Below are 21,104 nucleotides of genomic sequence, written 5' to 3'. Positions count from 1 at the left end.
ACAGTAGGTAATGGAAATGAATTTATGCAACGGTGTAGGAAAGAGGACGAATTTGAGCGTTTCTTAGAAGCTGATTTCAAAGCTGTTTTTAGCGCCTTGCAGACTTGCTTTGTGGTGACCACTCCATGAATATTGACCTTCGTTATTGCTGGTTGAAAACGTTAGCATTGCTAGAATATAACAAACCAATAGCTACTACCTACCATCGGCCAGCCAAAGCCCGTCCCAGACGTTGAAAGCGGAAGGCCTTCGATGCCTTCCTGAGTAAGATTCCAGTTTGTGAGGACTGACGCATCAAAAACGGGAAATTGGACATGGAAATCGGCCATGTTTGCCAATATTTCTGGTGCAATTATATAATATCCCCGTCAGAACGTTGATAGCGGGAAACACGGGCTTTTCATGACTCACCTTCCTGGGAGTAATCAGTATGCTCATTTGGACGTGAAAGCTGTTCAAGTGACGACAGGTCTTCTGAATGCTTTGAACAAGAGGTATTGCGAGTCCCCAAAACTACGCTCAAAGCTTTCGCAGCCTTACGTGCCTCGTTGGAAGAGCTGCTAGAGCAATGCCAAATATCATATGTCTTTTCAAGACAGGTCCAGATGGTTTCCACCAGCGAAGGATCATCTGCTTCGTCTTGAGAACTGCGGGCCTGCTGCAAGTAAGAACAGAGAACGCTCGTGGCTAATAGAAAGTCGTGGTTGACCAGAGACGACACTCTCCACCGCTCCTGATACAGCCGGCAAAACGGCTGAGTCTCTTCTTGGAGCACATGCTGATGTTCAAGAAGCTTGAGCGCCGCATCTATACATTCCTGTTGCGAGTGACTAGGTCGACTTTTGATCTGGGAGTTGTGAAGATACCCCTGATGCAGCATAATTCTTGCACGGTGGAACATGATCTCTAGGAACACCTTTTGCATGATAATCTGGGGGGAGTCCATGATACAGTGGGCCATTGAACGCCACTGGAGACATAAAGGGATAGATCTATGCGTGTCATGAAGCATGCTATTCATCTTCATAATTTCCGCATAGGTATAGGGCCTGGAAGTGTCTGTTGAAAAGTCCCATATAATACCAATTACTGTCACCATCCGGGCCTTAACCAGACGGTATAGCATAGGCGTGATCTCGGTTTCCAGTCGTGCACAAGGCATTTTGGTGGTGGCCTGATTAAAGTCGTTGTCATAAAGATTGAGAGGTTCTCCAGTGTCAGTTTGCCAATGCTTAATTAGCCGAGGAAGACCCATCTGGGTAGAGATTCCTAGGTCCAGCTCAACTACAGTAGTCCATACGCGTTTGCGCATTTCAGCTGCGAAGGGGGAGATCTTGAAGTGTTTCGGATCTCTGTGATAGCCCATATGCATTGCCAGCTGGACAATAGTACCTGGGAAGAATCCACAGTCAATTTTAGTCTCACAGCAAATAGATAATAAGGGGGAAATACCTAAGAGAATCCAAATGCCAATTTCGGCATCACTGCGAAGGAATAGCTCAACAGCAATGTAGAGCATGAGTGTCTCCAGAACATACGGACCACCCTTGGCATAATCTCCGTGGATAAGGCATTGTACGATCTTTTCTCTAAACGTTTCAACCATCCGTTGGAGATCACGCTCTGCCGATGGGTCCATGGTCGAGGATTCAAAGGTGGGATCCAACCTGAATTTCTGGAACTGCGTTGCCAGACACATGATTGTATATAGGAGCCCAAGCCATATGACGGGTACTTTTGAGGGATCATTCCATAACTCTTCATACTGTTGAGCGTGTCAGTGGTAAAACAATGTACTGTTTGGGGAAGCCTAAAAATACCTCTTTCAGGAACTGGGCGCTATTCAATACGGCTGGGGTATGACAATAAGCAAAAAGTCCTTCCTACTCTCCAAGTAGGCCTACTTACCTGGGGACATGTCGAACGAGTTAAAGTAACGCGAAACTAGCCGATCAACCACTGTTCGGGCTGGAAGGGCCGCAAGAAGTTCTTCTTTAGAGGCCAATTTCGCACAGCCGTAGAGGAGCTGGGGACCGGTCCTTTGGGGTATAAATGTCTCATCATCTGGTAGATGGTAGCGAGCTTGCATTTCCTCCTGCTCAAAATGGTCTCTGAGGTCGGCAATCTTGTCGAGGATAGCGGCCCAGTGCGCGTTGTTGACATAGTTCGTGCCAGATCCTGTGAAATGCAAACTACCTCCATCAGATGCAGACAGAGAAGGAGTTTCAGGCATATCTATATTTGCGTCTGAAGAGACAGGAGTCGCATGGTCCGTATTAGGATGCAGAGAGAAAGACTCCAGAGTTCCTGGCGTGTCAGAATTCCAGCGTTCCTGGCAGCCACTGTTGTCTGCTGATGTCTTTTGCATCAGCTCAACGACTAGGCTCTCTAGTTGCTGAATCCGCTCCTGAACTGTTGGCTGACGCTGTACACCACCCGGGGGTCTTGAGACATAGGTACAGGAAGGGCCGAGCCCTCGATGAGAACAGCTCCCACAGGGTTGTTGTCGGTCACATCGAAGCCTTATTCCACTGAGCAAGAAAATTATTTTAGGTGTGAAACCAGACTTACTTCCTCTGCCTGCAGAGACTGCAAGACAGCTGTGGTCGGTCTCGACGCCTACTCTCAGGAAGGCGTGCTCTGCCACGCGCCGTTTTGCCCGGTCCCCATTCGAGAAATCGAGGTTGACTATAATCCGACATTATGAGAGATTGAACTGAATTTGGACTGGCAGCAGCTAATCTTTTATGACAAAGGAAAAGGAATTTGATGATATTCGCCGTTTCCAAATGGAACGATCGCGGACCAATTCAAGTGGGTGGGGAGTTCTCTTGGGCCAGGGTCATCATGATCAGGATCAGCCAACGTGTCCAACAGGGAGACCAAGTCCTGAGGTGTCTTTGGCAGCCTGTTCGCAACCCTGCTCGATCGTGGCTCATTGTATGACGTGAGACGGTGTTGATGTTGGTATCAGTGATCGATTAAATACCGACTAGTAACCACGGCTGTAATAAAACATGTCCGGTGCTCCGCCCCGATGCTCCGCTCCGATCTTCCGCTCCGCCTCGAGTATACCCACGAGTAAACACAGGTGTACATTGTAGTAAACTCCGCTCCGCCCCGTTATGACAAGAACAACACCATCTGTTCCGTTATAATTCTGCTTTACCAAGAATGCCTTCGCTCGCTTTCACTTTCCATACCGGCTTTTATGTTGGTTACAACTCTCGACCATCGACTGCACCTCACGATGCCCGCACCAGACCGGCCCCTTGAGCAACAGCATGATACCACTGGAGATTTCGACGCAAATGCTAATGATTTTATGCCTGTAGAGGAGATAATGCCCACCAACACTATGGGCTGGGACGGCCCCAATGACCCTTCAAACCCCCTGAATTGGTCTCCCTTCAACAGGAACTTGCATGTGGTCGTTGTGAGCCTTTTTACACTAGTAGCGTTAGTAGTATTCCCTGGCTCGTTATTATTTGTCTCTTCTTATTTCTTCTCCTTGGCACCGACTACTGTACTTCAGCTAACCTTTCTATAACAGCAATCTGGCCGCTACCATGTTCGCCCCCGGTGCAGAACAGCTTGCTGCAGAGTTTCACATCATGAACGAAACTGTCATAGCCATGACTGTGAGCCTTTATGTACTCGGTTTTGCATTGGGTCCTCTTCTTCTTGCACCTCTCTCAGAACTATATGGCCGCCTCCCACTGTATTGTATATCCAACATTGTGTATTTTGCGTTCACGGCAGGCTGTGCTTTTAGTACGAGCATCTCTATGTTTCTTGCCTTTCGATTTTTTGCTGGGTGTGCTGCCTCCGGCCCAATGAGTATTGGTGGCGGCACAGTGACAGACGTTACGCCACCGGCGCAACGAGGAAAAGCAATGGCATTGTTTACCATGGGCCCAATTCTAGGACCTGTATGTCAAACCTTCCTTCAGCATTATTTCCTTTTCTCTCTCTTACTGACGCTAAATTCAGGTTTTGGGCCCTATTGTCGGAGGATTCGTGTCTGAATACGCGGGCTGGCGCTGGACCCTTCGTATAATTTTAATAATGGTGGGGTTTCCTCTCTGTTATCATCTTGTGTGAAAGCGAAATATTCGTATTCTGATCGTCTATCTCAAGTCCGGGGTCATTGGGGCGGTGACTGTAGTCTTCATGAAGGAGACAAATGCAACTGTTCTGCTCAAACAGAAGGCTGAGGGTTTGCGAAAAGAGGCTGGAAATGCCAGTACTACTGCTCAAGTCCCGAGAAACGAATCGCCTGGCCAGATGCTTCTTCAAGCTCTAATTCGGCCCGTCAAGCTGCTGATACTTTCACCTATCGTCCTGCTGGTCTCATTATATACAGGACTAATGTTCGGCCTTATCTTTCTACTGTTCACAACGTTTCCGTCAGTCTTCCAGGGAGTCTATGGTTTCAGCCCTGGACCCGCCGGGCTGGCCTACCTCGGACTTGGCATCGGCATGTTACTAGGGCTTATCCTATTTTCGATCCTGAGTGACAAACTTCTAGGCCAGGGGCAGGGATGCGTCGTACGCAAGCCAGAACAGCGCCTTATTTTGATGAAATGGCTAGGTCCTGTCACACCGCTAGGCTGTTTTATATATGGCTGGACTGCATACTATCATGCTCACTGGATAGTGCCTATTCTGGGGACCTTCATCATTGGGTTCGGCGCGCTGTTTGTTGTCATTCCCGGTCAGGTATATCTGGTCGACGCCTACGGAGCCCAGGCAGCTGCTTCTGCTCTTGCGGCAAACTTACTCGTCCGCTCTCCCTTTGGTGCGTTTTTGGACCTCGCGGCTGATCCGCTTTACAGTAAGCTTGGTCTGGGTTGGGGAAACAGCGTACTGGGATTCATTACTTTGGCTTTCACCCCTGTGCCGTGGTTGTTCTACCGCTACGGCGAGACTTTGAGGACTCGTTTTGCGGTCGATTTGTAGACATTCTCATCTTGAACCGTGCCAGCTTGCATTATATATTGTGATGTTTGGTTTGGTTTCTTTGTATTTGCAGTTAAAGAGGATGTCAATTTATCATAGCATCGTGGGATATGGATAGTCAAATTGTCACAAGAATTATAATACAGGTGCTGCATTGCTCCAAACCCATTATTAAAACACCCACAAGGCCCAAGCTTAACCAAAGCTGATGTCCTTTATAGATCTGTATTTGTGTAATGTGTATGGTACGGTATTTTAATGCGAAGGCTGGGAACACGTGACAGGGACGGCCCCGCTCAACTAGCGCACAGCTTAAGCCGCGATCGGCCAATCAGCGGCCGAGACCTCGTCTACCAGCCACCCCGCCAGCACAAAATAACAAGAAGGCTGGGCTGCTGCCACGTCTGCTCCCCTTAACTTCGCATTCTTTCGCTGCTTCTTTTCTGTTTCTCCTCCCTTGTTGTATCTCTCCTGTCCATCCCTTGACACTCATATCGTTATCTGGGGTGTCCTCGACCGAGGACTACTCCTTTATAGTATCACTATCTTTTTAGCTATATCTTAGCTCCACCAGAGGTGACCCTCTCCAACCCATCCACCATGGAGCGGAACATGACCATCGCGGTCATTTTGATCGTGTTCTTCATTATCCTTATCATCGTCGCTATCCTCATTTGGGCCCACCAGCACCAGGTTTCGTTCTTTGCGAGGAGAAAGCCTGTTGATGAGGAGAGCACCGAGGGTTAAGCTCGAGGACTCGACTTGAATTCCATCGGGTATATATACTGCTATGATATGACTACGACTACGATACTTTCTTGCTACTTTTCGCTATCCCCTTCGACTCTTCATCCGCGGTACATACATACATACATACCGACGCATATCTTATCTTTATCGCTATGATGTTACGCCTATCATTCTACCTATACCATACCACACTTGCATCTACCACTACCAAGGCAGTAGTGGACGACGAAACAAAGCGATTGACCGATCGCTGGGCTTTTATGATGAGAGCCCTTTCCTCCCAATCCTCTTTATGATACCGATTCTACCTACGATCCAACACCTTCCTCCGCACCATACTTTCATCGCGAGTATGGTTCGACCGATCCGACCCATTCCCTTCCATTACCTTGGCCAATGTTTGACTGTGCACGCATATTATGGCCTGCTCTGCTCTTTCGGCTGGAACTGGAATTGGATGGAGACAATTAAGCATTTATTGCATTGTGCTGCATTGCATTGCATATAATTGAGAATATGCCGCTACCTTATCTATTCTTTTCACGGCGTTGTATATGGCGTATGACTGTTCTAACGAAATTTCCTGTGACTACTTTACTTACGAATGTCCGAAAAGATGTAAAATACGAATTGAGATGAATTTGCATTGCATTGGATTGTATTACTTAAATGGTTTATCGTATGACTGTCGTAGGATATGATACAACGGATTGGTCAGGAATATATATCAAATCTAAAACATCTGAGATTCACATCTACCCCAGAATCTTCAATCCGCCCTTTGTCTTGCCGGGCTTTTTCACTCCGTCGTTCCTCACTTTTGAGCCCTGGTTACCACCCGAGCCGCCTCCCTTCCCACCATGTTTCCTGTTATTGTTCTTGGTAGACACCGGTTTGACCTCGGTGGTCGCGCGGCGGAGAAGAATGGGGTGCGACCCGATATATTTGCCCTGCATTTCCCTCGCGGCCTTGAAATAGTCGTCGCCGTCGGCGAAACTCACGAATCCGTAGCCCTTGCTCTTCTGCGTGCGTTTGTCGCGGATCACACGCGCCTTCTGGACAGATGTATATTTCGCGAACGCTTTCAGCAGCGAGTCATCGGTAACCTCGCCTGCAAGGTTGCCGACAAACAGTCGGAAATGCGCGGGGTCCCATTCCAGAAGCGTTGAGTCACTCCAGGATTGGCCACCGCCGGACCGCGCAACAGTCTTTTGCGGCTCAGGTCCGACGACGGGGGCGGGTGTGTTGGAGGCTGGCGTGTTGCCAGAGGAGGTATAAACGGTTGGGGCTAAGCCGGGAGTGCCAGCTCCCTCCCGACGGATTGGGGCCTTGTTAGCCGCAGCCATTTCATCCTTGGGGTTGGCGTAGGCGCTTTGCCATTGCGCAATTTGTGCTTCTGTTTCGGGGTCGAGGCCGGAACCTCGGCCTCGGTTTGACTGGTCATTGCCGGACGGCGCAAAAGGGTTTTGGATATGAGGCACGGTCGGGCCGTAGGTAGGGGTGTTGTTGTACTGTGCTGAGCCATAATATGATGGCGCCGCTTGGTACGACGGTTCCGGCTGCGAGTAGTAGGTGCCGTAGCCGGGTGTGGCAGGGGTTGAATAGCCGCTTTGCGTCGTCGGCGGAGCCGAAACGACCGGACTGCTGGTGCGGTATGGTTGTTGGGACGCTACGGCACGAGGTGCAAATGCTGTCGCAGCGCTGAAGCTGGGTCGTGCGGTGTTCCCGCCATGCTGTGAATTTGTGTTTGCGGATTGAGGTGGTCGCGGAGGGAGCGACGAAGGCTGGTGACCTGGAGGCGGGGGGTAGGACATGATGAACGGATAGTTCGAAGAAGATGGGGGCGATGGATGATGAGTGTCGCGTGCAGACACGTACCTTCAGGGCTTGACTGACGCAACAGTCATACGCCAGACGTCACGCCTGAGAAAGGTTTAACAGCGATTAAGGCTGAGAATGAGTTGTTGAGGTTTTGGGTAAAGGTGATCAGGAGGCAATTCTGCGGTAGCCAAGGAGCAACAAGGTTTTGCTGGTGCTTTGGATGGAACAGTCCGCGGACTTGGAAACCGATCGGGCTGCAGGGTTGGCTGTTGAGTTGGAGAGGCCTGGACTGATCTCGATACGATGAAAAAGCGCAGCCGGCTTTGTCGGCCACCGTAAAGTTTTGCGCTGCCACGTGACCGCATTCAAGCCACGAGCCTGACTAATCCGGTTCAGTCCGGAACAGGAATAGTGCGGGATGCAATGTAACCCCCACTCTAAACCCCTTTGGGAAATCCAGTAGCCGGCCTTCAGACTGCGGTTAATGAGCGGACGTGGGATTTCTTCATCCAACTGCACCCCTACAGAGTCGGAAACCGCTAGGGTTTATCTCCGCTGCGGACGACAGTCCGACTCGCAGAAAGTTGCCTTTTCCGCTGGCTCAGTCGGCTCAACTGCTAGTCTCAGGTCCCGTACAGAGACTGAGTCTACGGAAGTTCGGATGTCGATGAGATCATAGCTACGAATATATAGATGCATCAAGTGGGAGATGAGGGAGGTCTGATGAAAGTCCGGAGTCGGGCAGTTCAAGTCCAGAAAAGCTGTCAAACATTCTGAGCTGCAGCCCGACGGTCCTTGGCCATTCATAATTTATCCGGCCGGCCCTTCACCGAACGCGTTCTGGGAATAAATTTCTTGGGTCATATCGCAGCCAGAGCCCCTCCATCTGCCCCGCCATCGCAGACATCATTTCTCCTGCACGCTTCCCTGCAGGCTCTGTTGCTGCCGCTGCGTCTGCCATTGCAACACAGACAGCTTCACGGGCGTTGTAATTGTAAAGTAGTCCGCCGTCCGGTCAATTGCGCTGCTATATTTGTAAATCTGGATAGTAAATGCCTCAAGCCCGCGTAGACAGCAAAGCCGGACTACTCTGCTCCTCGTTCTCATTGCAGCCCCGCCCCAACTCGTCCCACCATGACGGAAGAGTTGCTCCGTCAGCAGTCCATCCGGACACAGCAACATCCATTATCATCGTCGGCCTTCGCTCCTTTTCCTTCTTTTTCCCTCTTCACATCGAATTCCGTACTTTGACTCTTCCTCTTCAGGCAGCGCTTCTGCAGTGCTTATATACCTGACTCCCCGCTTTCGGTGTTCTCTCTCTTCTACTCCCAGTCAATTTTCTCCATCCACATCATTCATCATGACGTCGACCGCAGTGTAAGTTCCCATCGCCTGTCTATCTAGCCATCCCCAGCAACATCTTCCCGCCACTCGCGGACGGCTTCAGAAGCATTGCGTCGAAATGCGGCGCCCTTTGCAGTGCTCTCACTGAATTGGGCTCGCGGAACATTTTGTCGTAGAGCTCTGGAAGCTGTCAGGCATAATCTGCCCCGCGACAGCCATGCCCCCAACCGCCGTACTTTCGCACCACTTCTACGTTTTTTGTTCATCAATTTATCCATTGACATGAATTCATAACTGACATTTAGCGCCCGTCTGGCCGGCATCGCTGCTGGCTTCTCGGCGCGAACTACTGCTAGTGCTGATTTCGGTCTCATCGGTCTGGCCGTCATGGGCCAGAACCTGATCCTCAACGCTGCTGATCACGGTTTCACTGTCTGCGCCTACAACCGTACCACCTCCAAGGTCGACCGCTTCCTTGACAATGAGGCCAAGGGTGAGTTTTCATGAGTTCCACGAATCCCGGGGGTTCCGAAAAGTTTGCCAGAAGGGCGTTGGCTGATTGAACCACTCCAGGCAAGTCTATCGTCGGTGCTCACTCCGTCGAGGAGTTCTGCTCCAAGCTCAAGCGCCCTCGCCGCATCATGCTCCTCGTCATGGCTGGAAAGCCCGTTGACCAGTTCATCGAGTCTCTTCTGCCTTTCCTTGAGAAGGGTGATATCATCATTGACGGCGGTAACTCCCACTACCCCGACAGCAACCGCCGCACCAACTACCTGAAGGAGAAGGGCATCAGCTTCGTCGGCAGCGGTGTCTCTGGTGGTGAGGAGGGTGCCCGCTACGGTCCCTCTCTCATGCCCGGTGGTAACCCTGACGCCTGGCCTCACATTAAGGACATCTTCCAGAGCATTGCCGCCAAGAGCGATGGCGAGCCCTGCTGCGACTGGGTTGGTGATGAGGGTGCTGGTCACTACGTCAAGATGGTCCACAACGGTATCGAATATGGTGACATGCAGCTCATCTGCGAGGTAAGACTTGTTCTAATGTCAATATCTTAAAGTGCCATGGTTAACACGCGATTTCTACAGGCCTACGACATCCTGAAGCGCGGTCTCGGTCTATCCTCAAAGGAAATCGCCGATGTTTTCGCCAAGTGGAACAAGGGCGTTCTGGACTCTTTCCTCATTGAGATCACCCGTGACATCCTGTATTACAACGACGAGGACGGTGTCCCCATGGTCGAGAAGATCCTCGACAAGGCTGGCCAGAAGGGTACCGGCAAGTGGACCGCCATCAACGCTCTCGACCTCGGCATGCCCGTCACCCTGATCGGCGAGGCTGTCTTCTCTCGCTGCCTCTCTGCCCTGAAGAACGAGCGTGTCCGTGCCAGCAAGCTTCTCAGTGGCCCCACCCCCGAATTCTCTGGCAACAAGGAAGAGTTCATTGCCGACCTTGAGCAGGCTCTGTACGCCTCCAAGATCATCTCCTACGCTCAGGGATTCATGCTCATCCAGAACGTAAGACTAATCCTAACCCGATGCAAAATATATTGTGGTAGTTATTAACAATTTGAAATACAGGCCGCCAAGGAGTACGGCTGGGAGCTCAACAAGCCCGCCATTGCCCTCATGTGGCGCGGTGGTTGCATTATCCGCTCCGTCTTCCTGAAGGACATCACCGAGGCCTACCGCAACGACCCCGATCTCGAGAACCTCCTCTTCAACGACTTCTTCAACAAGGCCATCCACAACGCCCAGAAGGGCTGGAGAAGCGTTGTCAGCAAGGGTGCCCTCTGGGGTATCCCCACTCCCGCCTTCAGCACCGCCCTCAGCTTCTACGACGGCTACCGCGCCGAGACTCTGCCCGCCAACCTGCTGCAGGCCCAGCGTGACTACTTCGGTGCCCACACCTTCCGCATCAACCCCAAGTTCGCTAGCGAGAAGCACCCCGAGGACAAGGACATCCACGTCAACTGGACCGGACGTGGCGGTGACGTGTCTGCCTCGACCTACGTTGCTTAATTTGGGACTTTGAAACACTGCGCTGGACGTGAAGCTTTTCTGGACCGAAGATAGTCAATAGGACCAGACAAAATGGGAGTTTTGCAGCTCTCTAAAGACATAGAATGATAATGCCCGATTTCAAAGAAAAAAAATGTATGAGGCCCGCTGTATAGGTCGTTATGAATATATTATTTGAGACATCCATTTCCTGTAGAATACCCCGTATATTGTACTCCGTAAGGGTAGTTCCAGTTATCAATCAGTTCCCAGTACTGATAAAGCTGTTGTTAGCACTTAGGTGGTTAAGATATATATCTACAATAAGGTACTTGTATCGTTGGATTTGTCTATTTAATTACTATACAAGTTGTTTGTTTAATACTTTATCAGCATCTTACATTATTTAGTCGGTAGCCTAACTATGTCCTGCTCGTCTGTGTCCCCCAAGGAGGCTCCACCTTAAAAGACGATCTTGTGCGATGATTATTTACGAAAGTTTATTGGAACCATCGCGAGCGTAGAAGTCAGAATGACAAACTAATATCGATCCCCAGAGCACAGCTGGATGGTTTGGTAATATGTAGTAGTAAAACGTAACCCGATCCCATGCCGACTTTGCATAAATAGCGGGCCCTCTCTCGAGAGCAAGCCTGATCGCAAAGTTTCAGATTCAAAAAAAGCACCCAGTATTTGAAATATAATGGAAGCTTCGGGAGTTGGCACTCTGACCTGTCATTCTATAACTATCAGACTTGTTGAAACAGACCTGGGTGACCGCGCAGCCCAGTACTATGGGTTAGAAAAGGCCCCGGTGACGCTTGAGGCCAGCGTCCGCAGAATCATAGCGCAGGTAACAATAAAAAGTGTTGAACAATGCCCTTCAATAATACTTACCTCTTTACAGATTGATGCGGCGGAAAAATCAACCACATCTGGCCCATTTGTCGATATCACGGGCAGCAAGGTAGCTTGGTAGTCTTACTAGTCTTATAGATGTCGCCAATAAGAGATATAAACTCGCAAACCCCACGGTACAAGTGTATGTTACTTGTAGAGCGTCTTTACTGTCCTATAATATCTGTCTACTCGTTCTTCAACATCCTGCTGAGTGGCTAGATCATTGATTGATGCAAGATTGTCGGAGATAATAGTCCTGTATTGCTCACGCATGGGTCACTGGAGGCTGCCGTACAGCTGCAGTCGCGAGAGGCGGGGAGCTGGGAGACAAGCCATTCTCATTCAATCGCATGGGTCGACTCCGCATCTATGGTGGGTAGTTTGCTCAAGTAGTAACCTTCCGCATATAGTTAACGGATATACGGCTTCAGGTTTTGTGTCAAGCATATGGGCCTACAACTTGCACCACCAGTGAGTGTTTTACCACCCGCAGTTTTTACGATTGAGTCTGAATTCCGCAAAACTTGATACGTCCCGTTTCACCAACCCGAGAATACAACGAGCAAGGCCGTGGCCCGTTTTTATCCCGGCAAAGCTGACCGGGCCAAAGCCGGGGCTAGTGCTGTACAGAGCATTCTGGGCGGTGCTTGCGCGTAGATAGCGGCATTTTCGGGAATGCAGATCCGCAGGTGGGCTAGGAAGAGCAAGTAATAATAAGAGGCCTGTCGATGTAGGAAATGCACCGAATAAAGTATGTACTGTATGAGATGACGGAATGTTAGAGAGACGGATCGAAGCAACGGTGCAAAGACTGCTGATCAGAAGCAGCGCAGGGTAAACCGAGTTATCCGTACGGCATCACCGTAACTCCGTCCGTAGCTGCCCGGGATCGCTGTCCGCAAAGGCCCTATCTCAAGATCTACTTATATAAGAGGCCCGATGTCAATAGGGGGATCTTCATAGTGAATCCTCTGCATTTGACTCTACTTGCCGATATCCCTTATTAATTGACCCCGGTAGGAATGTCGTCTCAGCTTTCACTTCTTCCACCCGGCTCAAAGCTTTGGGTAAGTCTCCCCCGTAGTTTGAGGGATCGGTTCCACCGTGAGCTGATTTGAGCAAGCTGCTTGACCTGGGCGCTCTCGACATTGATGCCTCATATGTTCTTTCCGGGGCCAACGCGCCCCTACCCGGGCAAGCACCCCAGGTTCACGAGGTTCGCCAGTGCCTGATGATAGCAGCCCTACTCTACCACCCGTACGTGGGCCTCATCCTGTTTGACACAGGCTCGTGCGAGGATATTATCAACTCTTGGGACAAGGAATTCTTGGAATGTGCTCCTCGCTTATGGGTGAAGGATATCCACTCTCTTCCATCCGCAGTGAAAGCCACCGGTGCTGGAGACATTGAAGATATCAAAGCAGTGGTCATGAGCCATCTGCATTTGGATCATGCAGGCGGCTTGGAGCATTTCTTCGGAACAGGTTAGTCATTGCCAGCTTTTTTTTTTTTTATCTTTTCTTCTCCAACCAGGGCAGCTTGATCTGACTTTCAATTGGGCTATAGATGTGGAAATCTGGTGCCATGAAAAAGAACTCAAGAATGCATTCTGGGCATCTGCTACGGGGCATGACAGTGGGTTATTCCGGCCAGATTACTTGCGAGCTGAGCTGCTGAATTGGAAGACGGTGTCAGAGCAAGTGGTGGAGCTCTGGCAGGGAGTCACCATGCACATGTGTCCTGGGCATACCGAGGGATTTCTGGTGATGGAGCTGAGATTCCCTGTGTCTGGCACTGTGGTGTTGACCGGGGATCTGTTCCATGTGAAGGAGAACTATGAAGACGGACGACCTCAGGGCTTCCTGATGCGAGACTATAACACCTGGCATAGGAGCAGGGATTACGTGAAAAGACTGGTGCAACGGACGGATGCCAAGGTGTGCCTTGGCCATGAGAGAAGCTACTTTGACAAGTTTGAGAAGAGCCCTAAGTTTCTAGAGTAATTGGACCTGTCAGTAAGCTCGTCTCAAACAAGAGGATTATCAGTGTATCATCTGAGAAGATATAGTATCTAGTCCGGTTGTATTACTCGTAGGCTTCAATTGGACCATAATCAGGATACATATAATAAAAGGCCCAAGAAAAGCATATAAAGAAGCGAGAAAACGGACGCTTCCGCAGTACCTTTACGAAGGGCTATGCGAGACATTTGAGACCTCACTTTAGCCATACATCCACTTCCAGCTCCACACGATGCTCGGGAAATGGCAAACTCTCAATGCCAACCATGGTGAAGAGCGGCTGATGATCTGGACACCACTGTTTAATGGCACGTACCATAGTATCCCTGGCCTGATCGCGGATGGCCGACAGCCCAACGAAATATGCATGGAGTTTTACCACATGTCCCCAGCCTGACTTGCCACTTTGGTGAGCAGGATGGCCTGCATGCTCGATAGTGCGTATAATGAGGTTTTTGATGTTTTCGAATGCCTGCACAACTTGTTCTTCAATGCCGGGGGGTGTCTGGAGGGTGTCTGGGTCCATTCCGGCTGGTTGAGTAGGTAAGTAATATATTTAATATAAATAAAGGTCAGGGCAGCATTACTTTGACCAGTAACAATCATTCGGTCACCGATAATGCAGGCATCAGAGAAACCGAATTCCACACGACACTTCTCCCCAAAGCCGGGAAGAGAATAATAGGAAAAGGAGGACATTTCTTCTGAAAATCAGGACAGTATTTCAGCACCACCTAACCGCATGGGCCGCGTCGACCTTATATTTCTGGTCATGTAGACGACAGCTACAATATTTGTAAATTAACTTGATTATTTACTTAACTAGTTGAGACTCCCCGCTTTGTCAGCGGGGAAGATATTCGGATTTTGCCCTTACTGGTCGGGATATACTTGTCGTGGCGATTGACCCAAATCAAGCTCGTCCCGGAATTCCGGGTACCCCTAGCACTATGAAGGTGGAAAGAGTATGACTCATGGACAAATATAGAATAGGGCTGCTGGAGTCCGTTAACAAGGTCTTCTTTCGCTCCGCTCTTGCTACTTAGCACACGAAAATAAAACTTGCTGATATATGGTTCTTGCAATGGAACACATTAAGCAAGCATTCTCACGAGCAGCTCAGCAGCAGCGCGCGGCTCTAGTGGCCTACATCACTGCAGGATATCCTACCATTGAAGACACAGTCGATATTCTCCTTGGCCTAGAAAATGGTGGTGCTGGTAGGGAACATCCCGTTCTGTCTGTGTATTTCTGTTGCTGACACCACTGCACCGCGAGTGAGCAGACGTTATCGAGCTCGGTGTCCCATTCACTGACCCTATCGCGGATGGGGCAGTAATCCAGGCCGCAAATTCAAAAGCACTGGCCAACGGCGTCACAATCTCAACTGTGTTGGCACTGGTTCGAGAAGCACGAACGAGAGGCGTCACAGCGCCAATTTTGTTAATGGGATATTATAACCCTATTTTGCGCTACGGCGAGAAGAACATGGTTCGTGACTGCAAGAAGGCAGGGGTTAGTGGCTTTGTGATGACGGACCTTCCACCAGAGGAGGCTGGCTACTTTCGCGGTCTTTGCATTTCGAGTGGGTTAGTATAGAAGCGGATCCTCTTGCGTGATTATATGGCTACTGCACGGTACTATGAAGTAAATTTTCAATGTGCTGACTTGCCAAAAAAAAAAAAAAAAACCAGTCTTTCGTTCATTCCATTGATCTCTCCCGCGACGCCCGAACCACGCGTGAAGACTTTGTGTGAAATGGCTGATTCGTTCGTTTATGTGATTTCGAGGATGGGCGTTACTGGTGCTGCCGATCAACAGGTCAATGGTCTTTCAAGACTCATGGACCGAGTCAGGAGCTGGTCGGTGGATCTCCCAACAGCGGTCGGGTTTGGGGTAAGCACAAGAGAGCACTTCTTGGCTGTGCAGGATATTGCCCAGGGCTGCGTGATTGGCAGTCAGATAATCAGTGTGGTAGGCAGAGCGCCTCCTGGTATGGCTGCCGAACATGCTGAAGAGTACCTGGCGGGTATTACCGGGCGTAGACTCGGAAGGGATGGGCATGGGATGTCGCTGGACGCGGTTGGAGATGTTGATAAAGGCCTGGCCAAACCAAAGATACAATTCCAGGATGATGATGATGATCTTCCATCCCAAGCCTCTCCAGCCCCAAGAGTATCTGGGATCTCCCCCAATCCAGGGTCAAGGTTTGGCGAGTTTGGCGGCCAGTACGTCCCCGAATCTCTGCTAAAGTGTCTAGCGGAACTGGAGGCCGGTTTTAAGGACGCACGACAGGATCCTGTCTTCTGGGATGAGTACCATGCTCAGTACGCCTATATTGGCAGACCCAGCAACCTACACCTAGCCGAGCGCCTCACTGAGCATGTAGGGGGAGCGAATATTTGGCTAAAGCGGGAGGACCTGAACCATACAGGGAGCCACAAAGTTAACAATGCCCTAGGTCAGATCCTCCTGGCACGAAGACTAGGCAAAACTCGAATCATTGCCGAGACGGGTGCTGGGCAACATGGCGTCGCAACGGCAACTATCTGCGCCAAGTTTGGTCTCAAATGCACCATATATATGGGGGCGGAAGATACTCGCCGTCAGGCACTGAACGTGTTTCGGATGAAGCTTCTTGGTGCCGAAGTTGTGGCCGTGGAGACGGGGAGCTGCACTCTTCGCGATGCAGTCAGCGAGGCCCTTCGAGCTTGGGTTGCCAGTATAGACAGGACACATTATGTGCTGGGATCAGTGGCCGGACCTCATCCATTTCCAACCATAGTGCGAACTTTCCAGTCGGTGATTGGAGAAGAGACCAAACAACAGCTACATCAGGCTATAGGGGGGCTCCCTGACGCTGTTGTTGCCTGCGTTGGTTGTGGCAGCAATGCCTCGGGGATGTTCCACCCGTTCATCAAGGAGCCCGTGCAGCTCTTGGGTGTCGAAGCTGGCGGGGATGGACTTGATACATTGCGGCATTCAGCGACACTCAGCCAGGGAAGCAAGGGTGTTCTCCACGGGGTATACACCTATATCCTGCAGGATCAGGAGGGCCAGATTGCCCCAACTCATTCCATCTCTGCAGGAATGGATTACCCAGGAGTTGGCCCGGAACTGAGTTCCTGGAAAGACAGCCAGAGGGCGCGGTTCATAGCTGCCACAAATGCCGAAGCATTGATGGGATTCCGCGCTCTGGCACAATACGAAGGGATCTTGCCCGCTCTGGAATCCTCTCATGCCGTGTACGGGGCAATGAAACTGGCCGAGACAATGACCAAAGGCAAAAATATTGTCGTCAGCCTGAGTGGGCGAGGGGACAAGGACGTACAGAGCATTGCTGACAGTCTCCCCCGGCTGGGTCCAGAAATTGGGTGGGATCTGCGATTTTGAATGGAGGCGAAACGAGCTTTGTAGTAAGAAGGGAAATTCGTTATTATCATGGTAGATTAATAGAAGCACCGGTTTCCATTTGTTATAACCTGGGTCTTCTACTGTAGGTCTCTTGACAGTAGACAACACGACGCTGGGTTAAATGTTGAAAAAGCACGATAATATAGCCAATGCAGAGTAATACAGGGAAAAGTGATTTCACAACTCGCTCTTTTTAATATATATTATATTCTATTGCTACGGGCTTTATGTCGCCCTAGATCGGCAACGTACTGGCAGTGGGATGCAGCCATGGTAGTTGTAGGAACCCAAACATACTCCCCACACGTAACTAACTAACAAGGCAGACACAGCACTTGGTCGTTCTCCAAGGCGAGGAGTACACATATCAGGCTACGCTGCACTCCTTGCCGCTGAGTAATCGGCGAAATATCGAACGATGGATGTAATATGGAGTCTGTATTTCAGTATGTAATAACTATTACATTGGTTATCAAAACCTGCCACCCGGTGCTTGATTTGATTATTTTATTGAAGTATTGCTTCTTGCTTATCCTCATCATCTTCTTCCTCTTCATTCATGTACTTTATGTCCCATGCCTTCCCCTAAGGTTTTCATGTAAGTATCCATGTTGACAAAGGAAGAGATATCACTGATTTTATCTGTCAGCACCGGCGCTACTGGGTATATCGGTGGTGACTTTCTCTACGTAGTTGCCAATGCCCACCCTGACTGGCAACTATCAGCTCTTATCCGCAACAAGGATAAGGAGATACAGGTCAAGTCGCAGTATCCCAACGTCCGGGTAGTGAATGGAGACTTAGACTCTACCGACGTCATCGAAAATGAAGTCAAGGAAGTCGATATCGTCCTCCGTAAGTGCCACATGTCTTCATAGTGGCCAGCACTCACAAACACAATTTTTGTAGACTTTGCCAACTGTGATCACGTTGCTTCGGCCACCGCAATAGCGAAAGGCGCTCAGCAGCATCGCCCCGAGCGCCCAGTGTGGATCATTCACACCTCGGGCACCAGCGTCCTATCCATTGAAGATCAGCGCGCGTGTTCATACGGCATTGATCGGGCCCAAGAGTACAATGATTGGGACGGTGTAAGAGAGCTGGTCAATCTGCCTGCCGATGCCGTCCACCGCAACGTCGACGAAATCATCCTCGCGGCCAGCAAGTGCAACCAGGCCTCCGTAAAAACGGCCATTGTGTGCCCGCCCACCATCTATGGCCCCGGCCGTGGACCAGGCAACCAGAAGAGTATACAAGCGTACCTTCTTGCCGCCGCGGTGCTGAAGCGGGGAAGGGGGTTTCTCGTTGGCGCGGGCGAGAATATCTGGCACCAGGTGCACATCCAGGATTTGAGCAGCATATACATGGTGTTAGCCGAATCCGCCGCTGCCGGTGGTGGGAAGGCTACTTGGAACGAAGAAGGTTACTATCTAGCGGAGGATGGGCCTTTCGTTTGGGGTGATGTGCAACGCGCCGTTGCCAAGGAGGCGTTTGATATGAAGCTGATTCCTTCGCCTGAGGTTGAACAGTTGACGGATGCTGCCCACCTTACTAACATATTTCCAGCGGCCATTGGTGCGTGGGGATCAAACTCGCGTGGATATGCCATCCGGGCACGGAAGCTGTTTGATTGGGATCCCAAGCAGCCGAAGCTGATTGAGTTAATCCGGAGCATTGTTGAGATTGAAGCGAAGGACATGGGCTTACTCCCGCAATGAGCTATACAAAATCGTGTGAACCAATCCCTGAGATCTAGTACTTCATCTAGGCGGGATAGATCCTTGAAGAGTAGACGTAGAGGTCTAGGTCCATCACGCTGTCGAGACCTTCACTCCGAAGAAATCTAGATGGTAAGCCAAATACTGAAAAATACAGCTCGGACTTACGGCCTATCGTCCAGTCTCAACTTCACCGTGGATCCCCCCCCGGTTCGCATACCCGGATTTGCCCCGCGACCTGCAGCAGGAATAGCGCAACGTGTTAATCCACAAGGCCAAGGTCGCCACTTGCGCAGCAGTCTCGCTGGGTCCCGGGAATGCTGTCCGCCGATGACGGTCCTGGATTGAGCTGAGCCATCATGGTCACCAATCGTCTATAAAATAGTCAGCCGGGCTCTCACAACGGTATCTCATCACCCTCTAGCCCCTCAAAACTTGGTATACCACGTACGATGGGTGTCCCTTTTACCAGAAACATCCCCAAGGAGAGCTTGTCTTCGCTAGGGCATGCGCCGGTGCCCAAAGATGGAGTTCTTTTGCAAGTGCGGGTGGGGAAAGTCAGAAACGCTGCCTTGGGAGGAGAAATAACATCCGCCATCTACAAACAGGAACAGGACCAGCCAATCTTCTGCAGTTTGACTGGATTCATTGGGGATGAACATGCATCTCGTAGGCATGGCGGATCGGAGCGCGCAGTGCATCAGTAAAACCCGGACCACTACGCGGACTGGCAAGCAGAGAGCACCCCAGAACCGCAGCTGTACGAGGTTGGGGCGTATGGGGAAAACGTGGTCACGACCAACCTGAATGAAGACAACGTGTGCATTGGCGACGTGTTCCAGCTCGGAAACGACGTTCTGCTGGAGGTTAGCGAGCCTCGACATCCGTGCCACAAGCTCAACTCCCGCTTCCGATGGCACAGGGCGTTGAACCGCACAATACGGACGGGACGGTCGGGCTGGAATATGCGTGTGTTACGGACTGGAGTTGTCTGCAAAGGCGACTCGGTGTCGTTGGTAAAGCGACCATTCCCCCAGTGGTCTGTCCTGAACGTGCAGCGAGTTATCAGAGGAAGACATGTCCCTTTGCATCTGTTATCGGAATGCACCCAGCTGCCCCTGACAGATCTGTTCCTAGACCTGGCCAAGGACAGACTGAGGCAGACGCCAAAGACATATACCCTAGTTCACGCTCAACATATCACCCAGCGCGTCAGGAAGCTTACATTCGAGTTGAGGGATCCCTTGGCTCTCACAAATCCCGAATTCAATCGTTACGCTTTTGCTCAAATCACATTTTCAGGACCAGACTCTACGAGGCTCTCTCGATCGTACTCGGTCGTCGATGGCGACTTGTACAGATTCAGCCTGGGCGTGGCCCTCGATCGCCAATCGCGAGGCGGTTCAGCATACCTCCACAACGAGCTAAAAGTCGGCGGCGAGATTGAGATGTCCCCTGGGACGAACCCTGGCGCGCAGGAAAATGATGCAAAGTGCGACCAGGGCATGCCGCGCCTCGTGCTCGTCGGGGGCATCGGCATAACTGCATTTCTCCCATCGATCCGTGAGTGGGAGAGCAAAGGCTTTCCATATCATGTTCATTACGCCGTACCAAGTCCGGAAGAGGCCGCGTTTCTAGAACGACTCCCTTCAGAGAAGACCACACTATATGCTACTTCAAGGGGGGAACGGCTTGAGATTGGAAATATCATACCAAACCCTGGCCCGGGCAATTCTCCTAAAACCCGTATCTTCTCGTGCGGACCATCGAGCATGATGCAAGAATGTGTCCGGACCACCACTCAGCTCGGTTACCCAGAGCATATGGTTCATTTCGAAGATTTTGGGGGTGGCGAAGGTGGTAACCTGGGTGACGCTTTCGAGGTGGAAGTCGACGAACCAGACACGAACAGACACGAGAAGATGACAGTCCCTTCGAACAAGACTTTGCTCGACGTCCTGAACGACGCGGGGTTTGACATTGTATACTCATGCAAGTCTGGCGCCTGTGGTGCCTGCAAGGTCAAGGTTTGTCAAGGGGAGATCGACTACAAGAGCACAGCGCTCCTGGCGAAGGAGAAGGGGGTTGCGCTACAGAGTTGCGTAGATCGCGGTGTTGGAAAGCTCAAAATAGAGATTGATTGATTTATGAAATAGCCCGTGAGAAATAGAGGTAGA

The 21,104-nt window shown here is 50.7% G+C and overlaps 10 protein-coding genes across 10 annotated transcripts; 7 read left to right on the top strand and 3 right to left on the bottom strand.

Annotated features, from left to right (window-relative positions):
* Positions 1-400: 400 nt before the first annotated feature.
* Positions 401-2,702, bottom strand: ASPVEDRAFT_131674 (uncharacterized protein; the record flags this gene model as incomplete). Its single annotated transcript, XM_040806847.1, has 5 exons — positions 401-1,392; positions 1,453-1,765; positions 1,821-1,852; positions 1,909-2,522; positions 2,572-2,702. 5 exons carry the CDS (start codon positions 2,700-2,702, stop codon positions 401-403), a joined length of 2,082 nt encoding a protein of 693 aa, XP_040667991.1.
* Positions 2,703-3,343: 641 nt separating this feature from the next.
* On the top strand, positions 3,344-4,962 carry ASPVEDRAFT_131428 (MFS transporter; the record flags this gene model as incomplete). The annotated part of the gene is made up of 4 exons (XM_040806814.1): positions 3,344-3,459; positions 3,554-3,932; positions 3,994-4,071; positions 4,141-4,962. 4 exons carry the CDS (start codon positions 3,344-3,346, stop codon positions 4,960-4,962), a joined length of 1,395 nt encoding a protein of 464 aa, XP_040667990.1.
* Positions 4,963-6,467: 1,505 nt separating this feature from the next.
* ASPVEDRAFT_131576 (RNP domain protein) lies at positions 6,468-7,526 on the bottom strand (the record flags this gene model as incomplete). Its single annotated transcript, XM_040806831.1, has 1 exon — positions 6,468-7,526. One exon carries the CDS (start codon positions 7,524-7,526, stop codon positions 6,468-6,470), a length of 1,059 nt encoding a protein of 352 aa, XP_040667989.1.
* A 1,154-nt stretch (positions 7,527-8,680) lies between these two features.
* ASPVEDRAFT_41718 (NADP(+)-dependent, decarboxylating phosphogluconate dehydrogenase) lies at positions 8,681-11,099 on the top strand. Its single transcript, XM_040812410.1, has 5 exons — positions 8,681-8,910; positions 9,234-9,370; positions 9,451-9,902; positions 9,963-10,391; positions 10,455-11,099. Exons 1-5 carry the CDS (start codon positions 8,894-8,896, stop codon positions 10,893-10,895), a joined length of 1,476 nt encoding a protein of 491 aa, XP_040667988.1. The 5' UTR covers positions 8,681-8,893; the 3' UTR covers positions 10,896-11,099.
* Positions 11,100-11,577: 478 nt separating this feature from the next.
* Positions 11,578-12,280, top strand: ASPVEDRAFT_28828 (uncharacterized protein; the record flags this gene model as incomplete). The annotated part of the gene is made up of 6 exons (XM_040810161.1): positions 11,578-11,727; positions 11,782-11,841; positions 11,871-11,916; positions 12,072-12,146; positions 12,206-12,245; positions 12,268-12,280. The coding sequence occupies 6 exons, from the start codon at positions 11,578-11,580 to the stop codon at positions 12,278-12,280; spliced, it is 384 nt and encodes a 127-aa protein (XP_040667987.1).
* A 516-nt stretch (positions 12,281-12,796) lies between these two features.
* ASPVEDRAFT_28827 (N-acyl homoserine lactonase family protein) lies at positions 12,797-13,777 on the top strand (the record flags this gene model as incomplete). The annotated part of the gene is made up of 3 exons (XM_040810160.1): positions 12,797-12,841; positions 12,898-13,258; positions 13,308-13,777. The coding sequence occupies 3 exons, from the start codon at positions 12,797-12,799 to the stop codon at positions 13,775-13,777; spliced, it is 876 nt and encodes a 291-aa protein (XP_040667986.1).
* A 214-nt stretch (positions 13,778-13,991) lies between these two features.
* On the bottom strand, positions 13,992-14,494 carry ASPVEDRAFT_28826 (uncharacterized protein; the record flags this gene model as incomplete). The annotated part of the gene is made up of 2 exons (XM_040810159.1): positions 13,992-14,326; positions 14,383-14,494. The coding sequence occupies 2 exons, from the start codon at positions 14,492-14,494 to the stop codon at positions 13,992-13,994; spliced, it is 447 nt and encodes a 148-aa protein (XP_040667985.1).
* A 385-nt stretch (positions 14,495-14,879) lies between these two features.
* On the top strand, positions 14,880-17,188 carry ASPVEDRAFT_132127 (tryptophan synthase; the record flags this gene model as incomplete). Its single annotated transcript, XM_040806889.1, has 3 exons — positions 14,880-15,015; positions 15,078-15,384; positions 15,490-17,188. The coding sequence occupies 3 exons, from the start codon at positions 14,880-14,882 to the stop codon at positions 17,186-17,188; spliced, it is 2,142 nt and encodes a 713-aa protein (XP_040667984.1).
* A 596-nt stretch (positions 17,189-17,784) lies between these two features.
* Positions 17,785-18,927, top strand: ASPVEDRAFT_52957 (NAD-dependent epimerase/dehydratase family protein; the record flags this gene model as incomplete). The annotated part of the gene is made up of 3 exons (XM_040814725.1): positions 17,785-17,807; positions 17,859-18,064; positions 18,119-18,927. 3 exons carry the CDS (start codon positions 17,785-17,787, stop codon positions 18,925-18,927), a joined length of 1,038 nt encoding a protein of 345 aa, XP_040667983.1.
* Positions 18,928-19,379: 452 nt separating this feature from the next.
* ASPVEDRAFT_52956 (uncharacterized protein) lies at positions 19,380-21,071 on the top strand (the record flags this gene model as incomplete). The annotated part of the gene is made up of 2 exons (XM_040814724.1): positions 19,380-19,630; positions 19,670-21,071. 2 exons carry the CDS (start codon positions 19,380-19,382, stop codon positions 21,069-21,071), a joined length of 1,653 nt encoding a protein of 550 aa, XP_040667982.1.
* Between the last annotated feature and the right edge of the window lie 33 nt (positions 21,072-21,104).

This window comes from Aspergillus versicolor (genome assembly GCF_001890125.1).
Source record: "Aspergillus versicolor CBS 583.65 unplaced genomic scaffold ASPVEscaffold_5, whole genome shotgun sequence".
Lineage (NCBI taxonomy): Eukaryota > Fungi > Ascomycota > Eurotiomycetes > Eurotiales > Aspergillaceae > Aspergillus > Aspergillus versicolor.
The sequence above is the reverse complement of the archived record's forward strand: the minus strand, read 5'-3'. Positions and strand labels throughout refer to the sequence as shown.

Excerpts from the sequence above, each read along its gene's own strand:
- ASPVEDRAFT_41718 (XM_040812410.1), top strand. Across the intron at positions 9,371-9,450 it reads CCTTGACAATGAGGCCAAGG|GCAAGTCTATCGTCGGTGCT; the intron begins GTGAGTTTTCAT and ends GAACCACTCCAG. Across the intron at positions 9,903-9,962 it reads ACATGCAGCTCATCTGCGAG|GCCTACGACATCCTGAAGCG; the intron begins GTAAGACTTGTT and ends CGATTTCTACAG.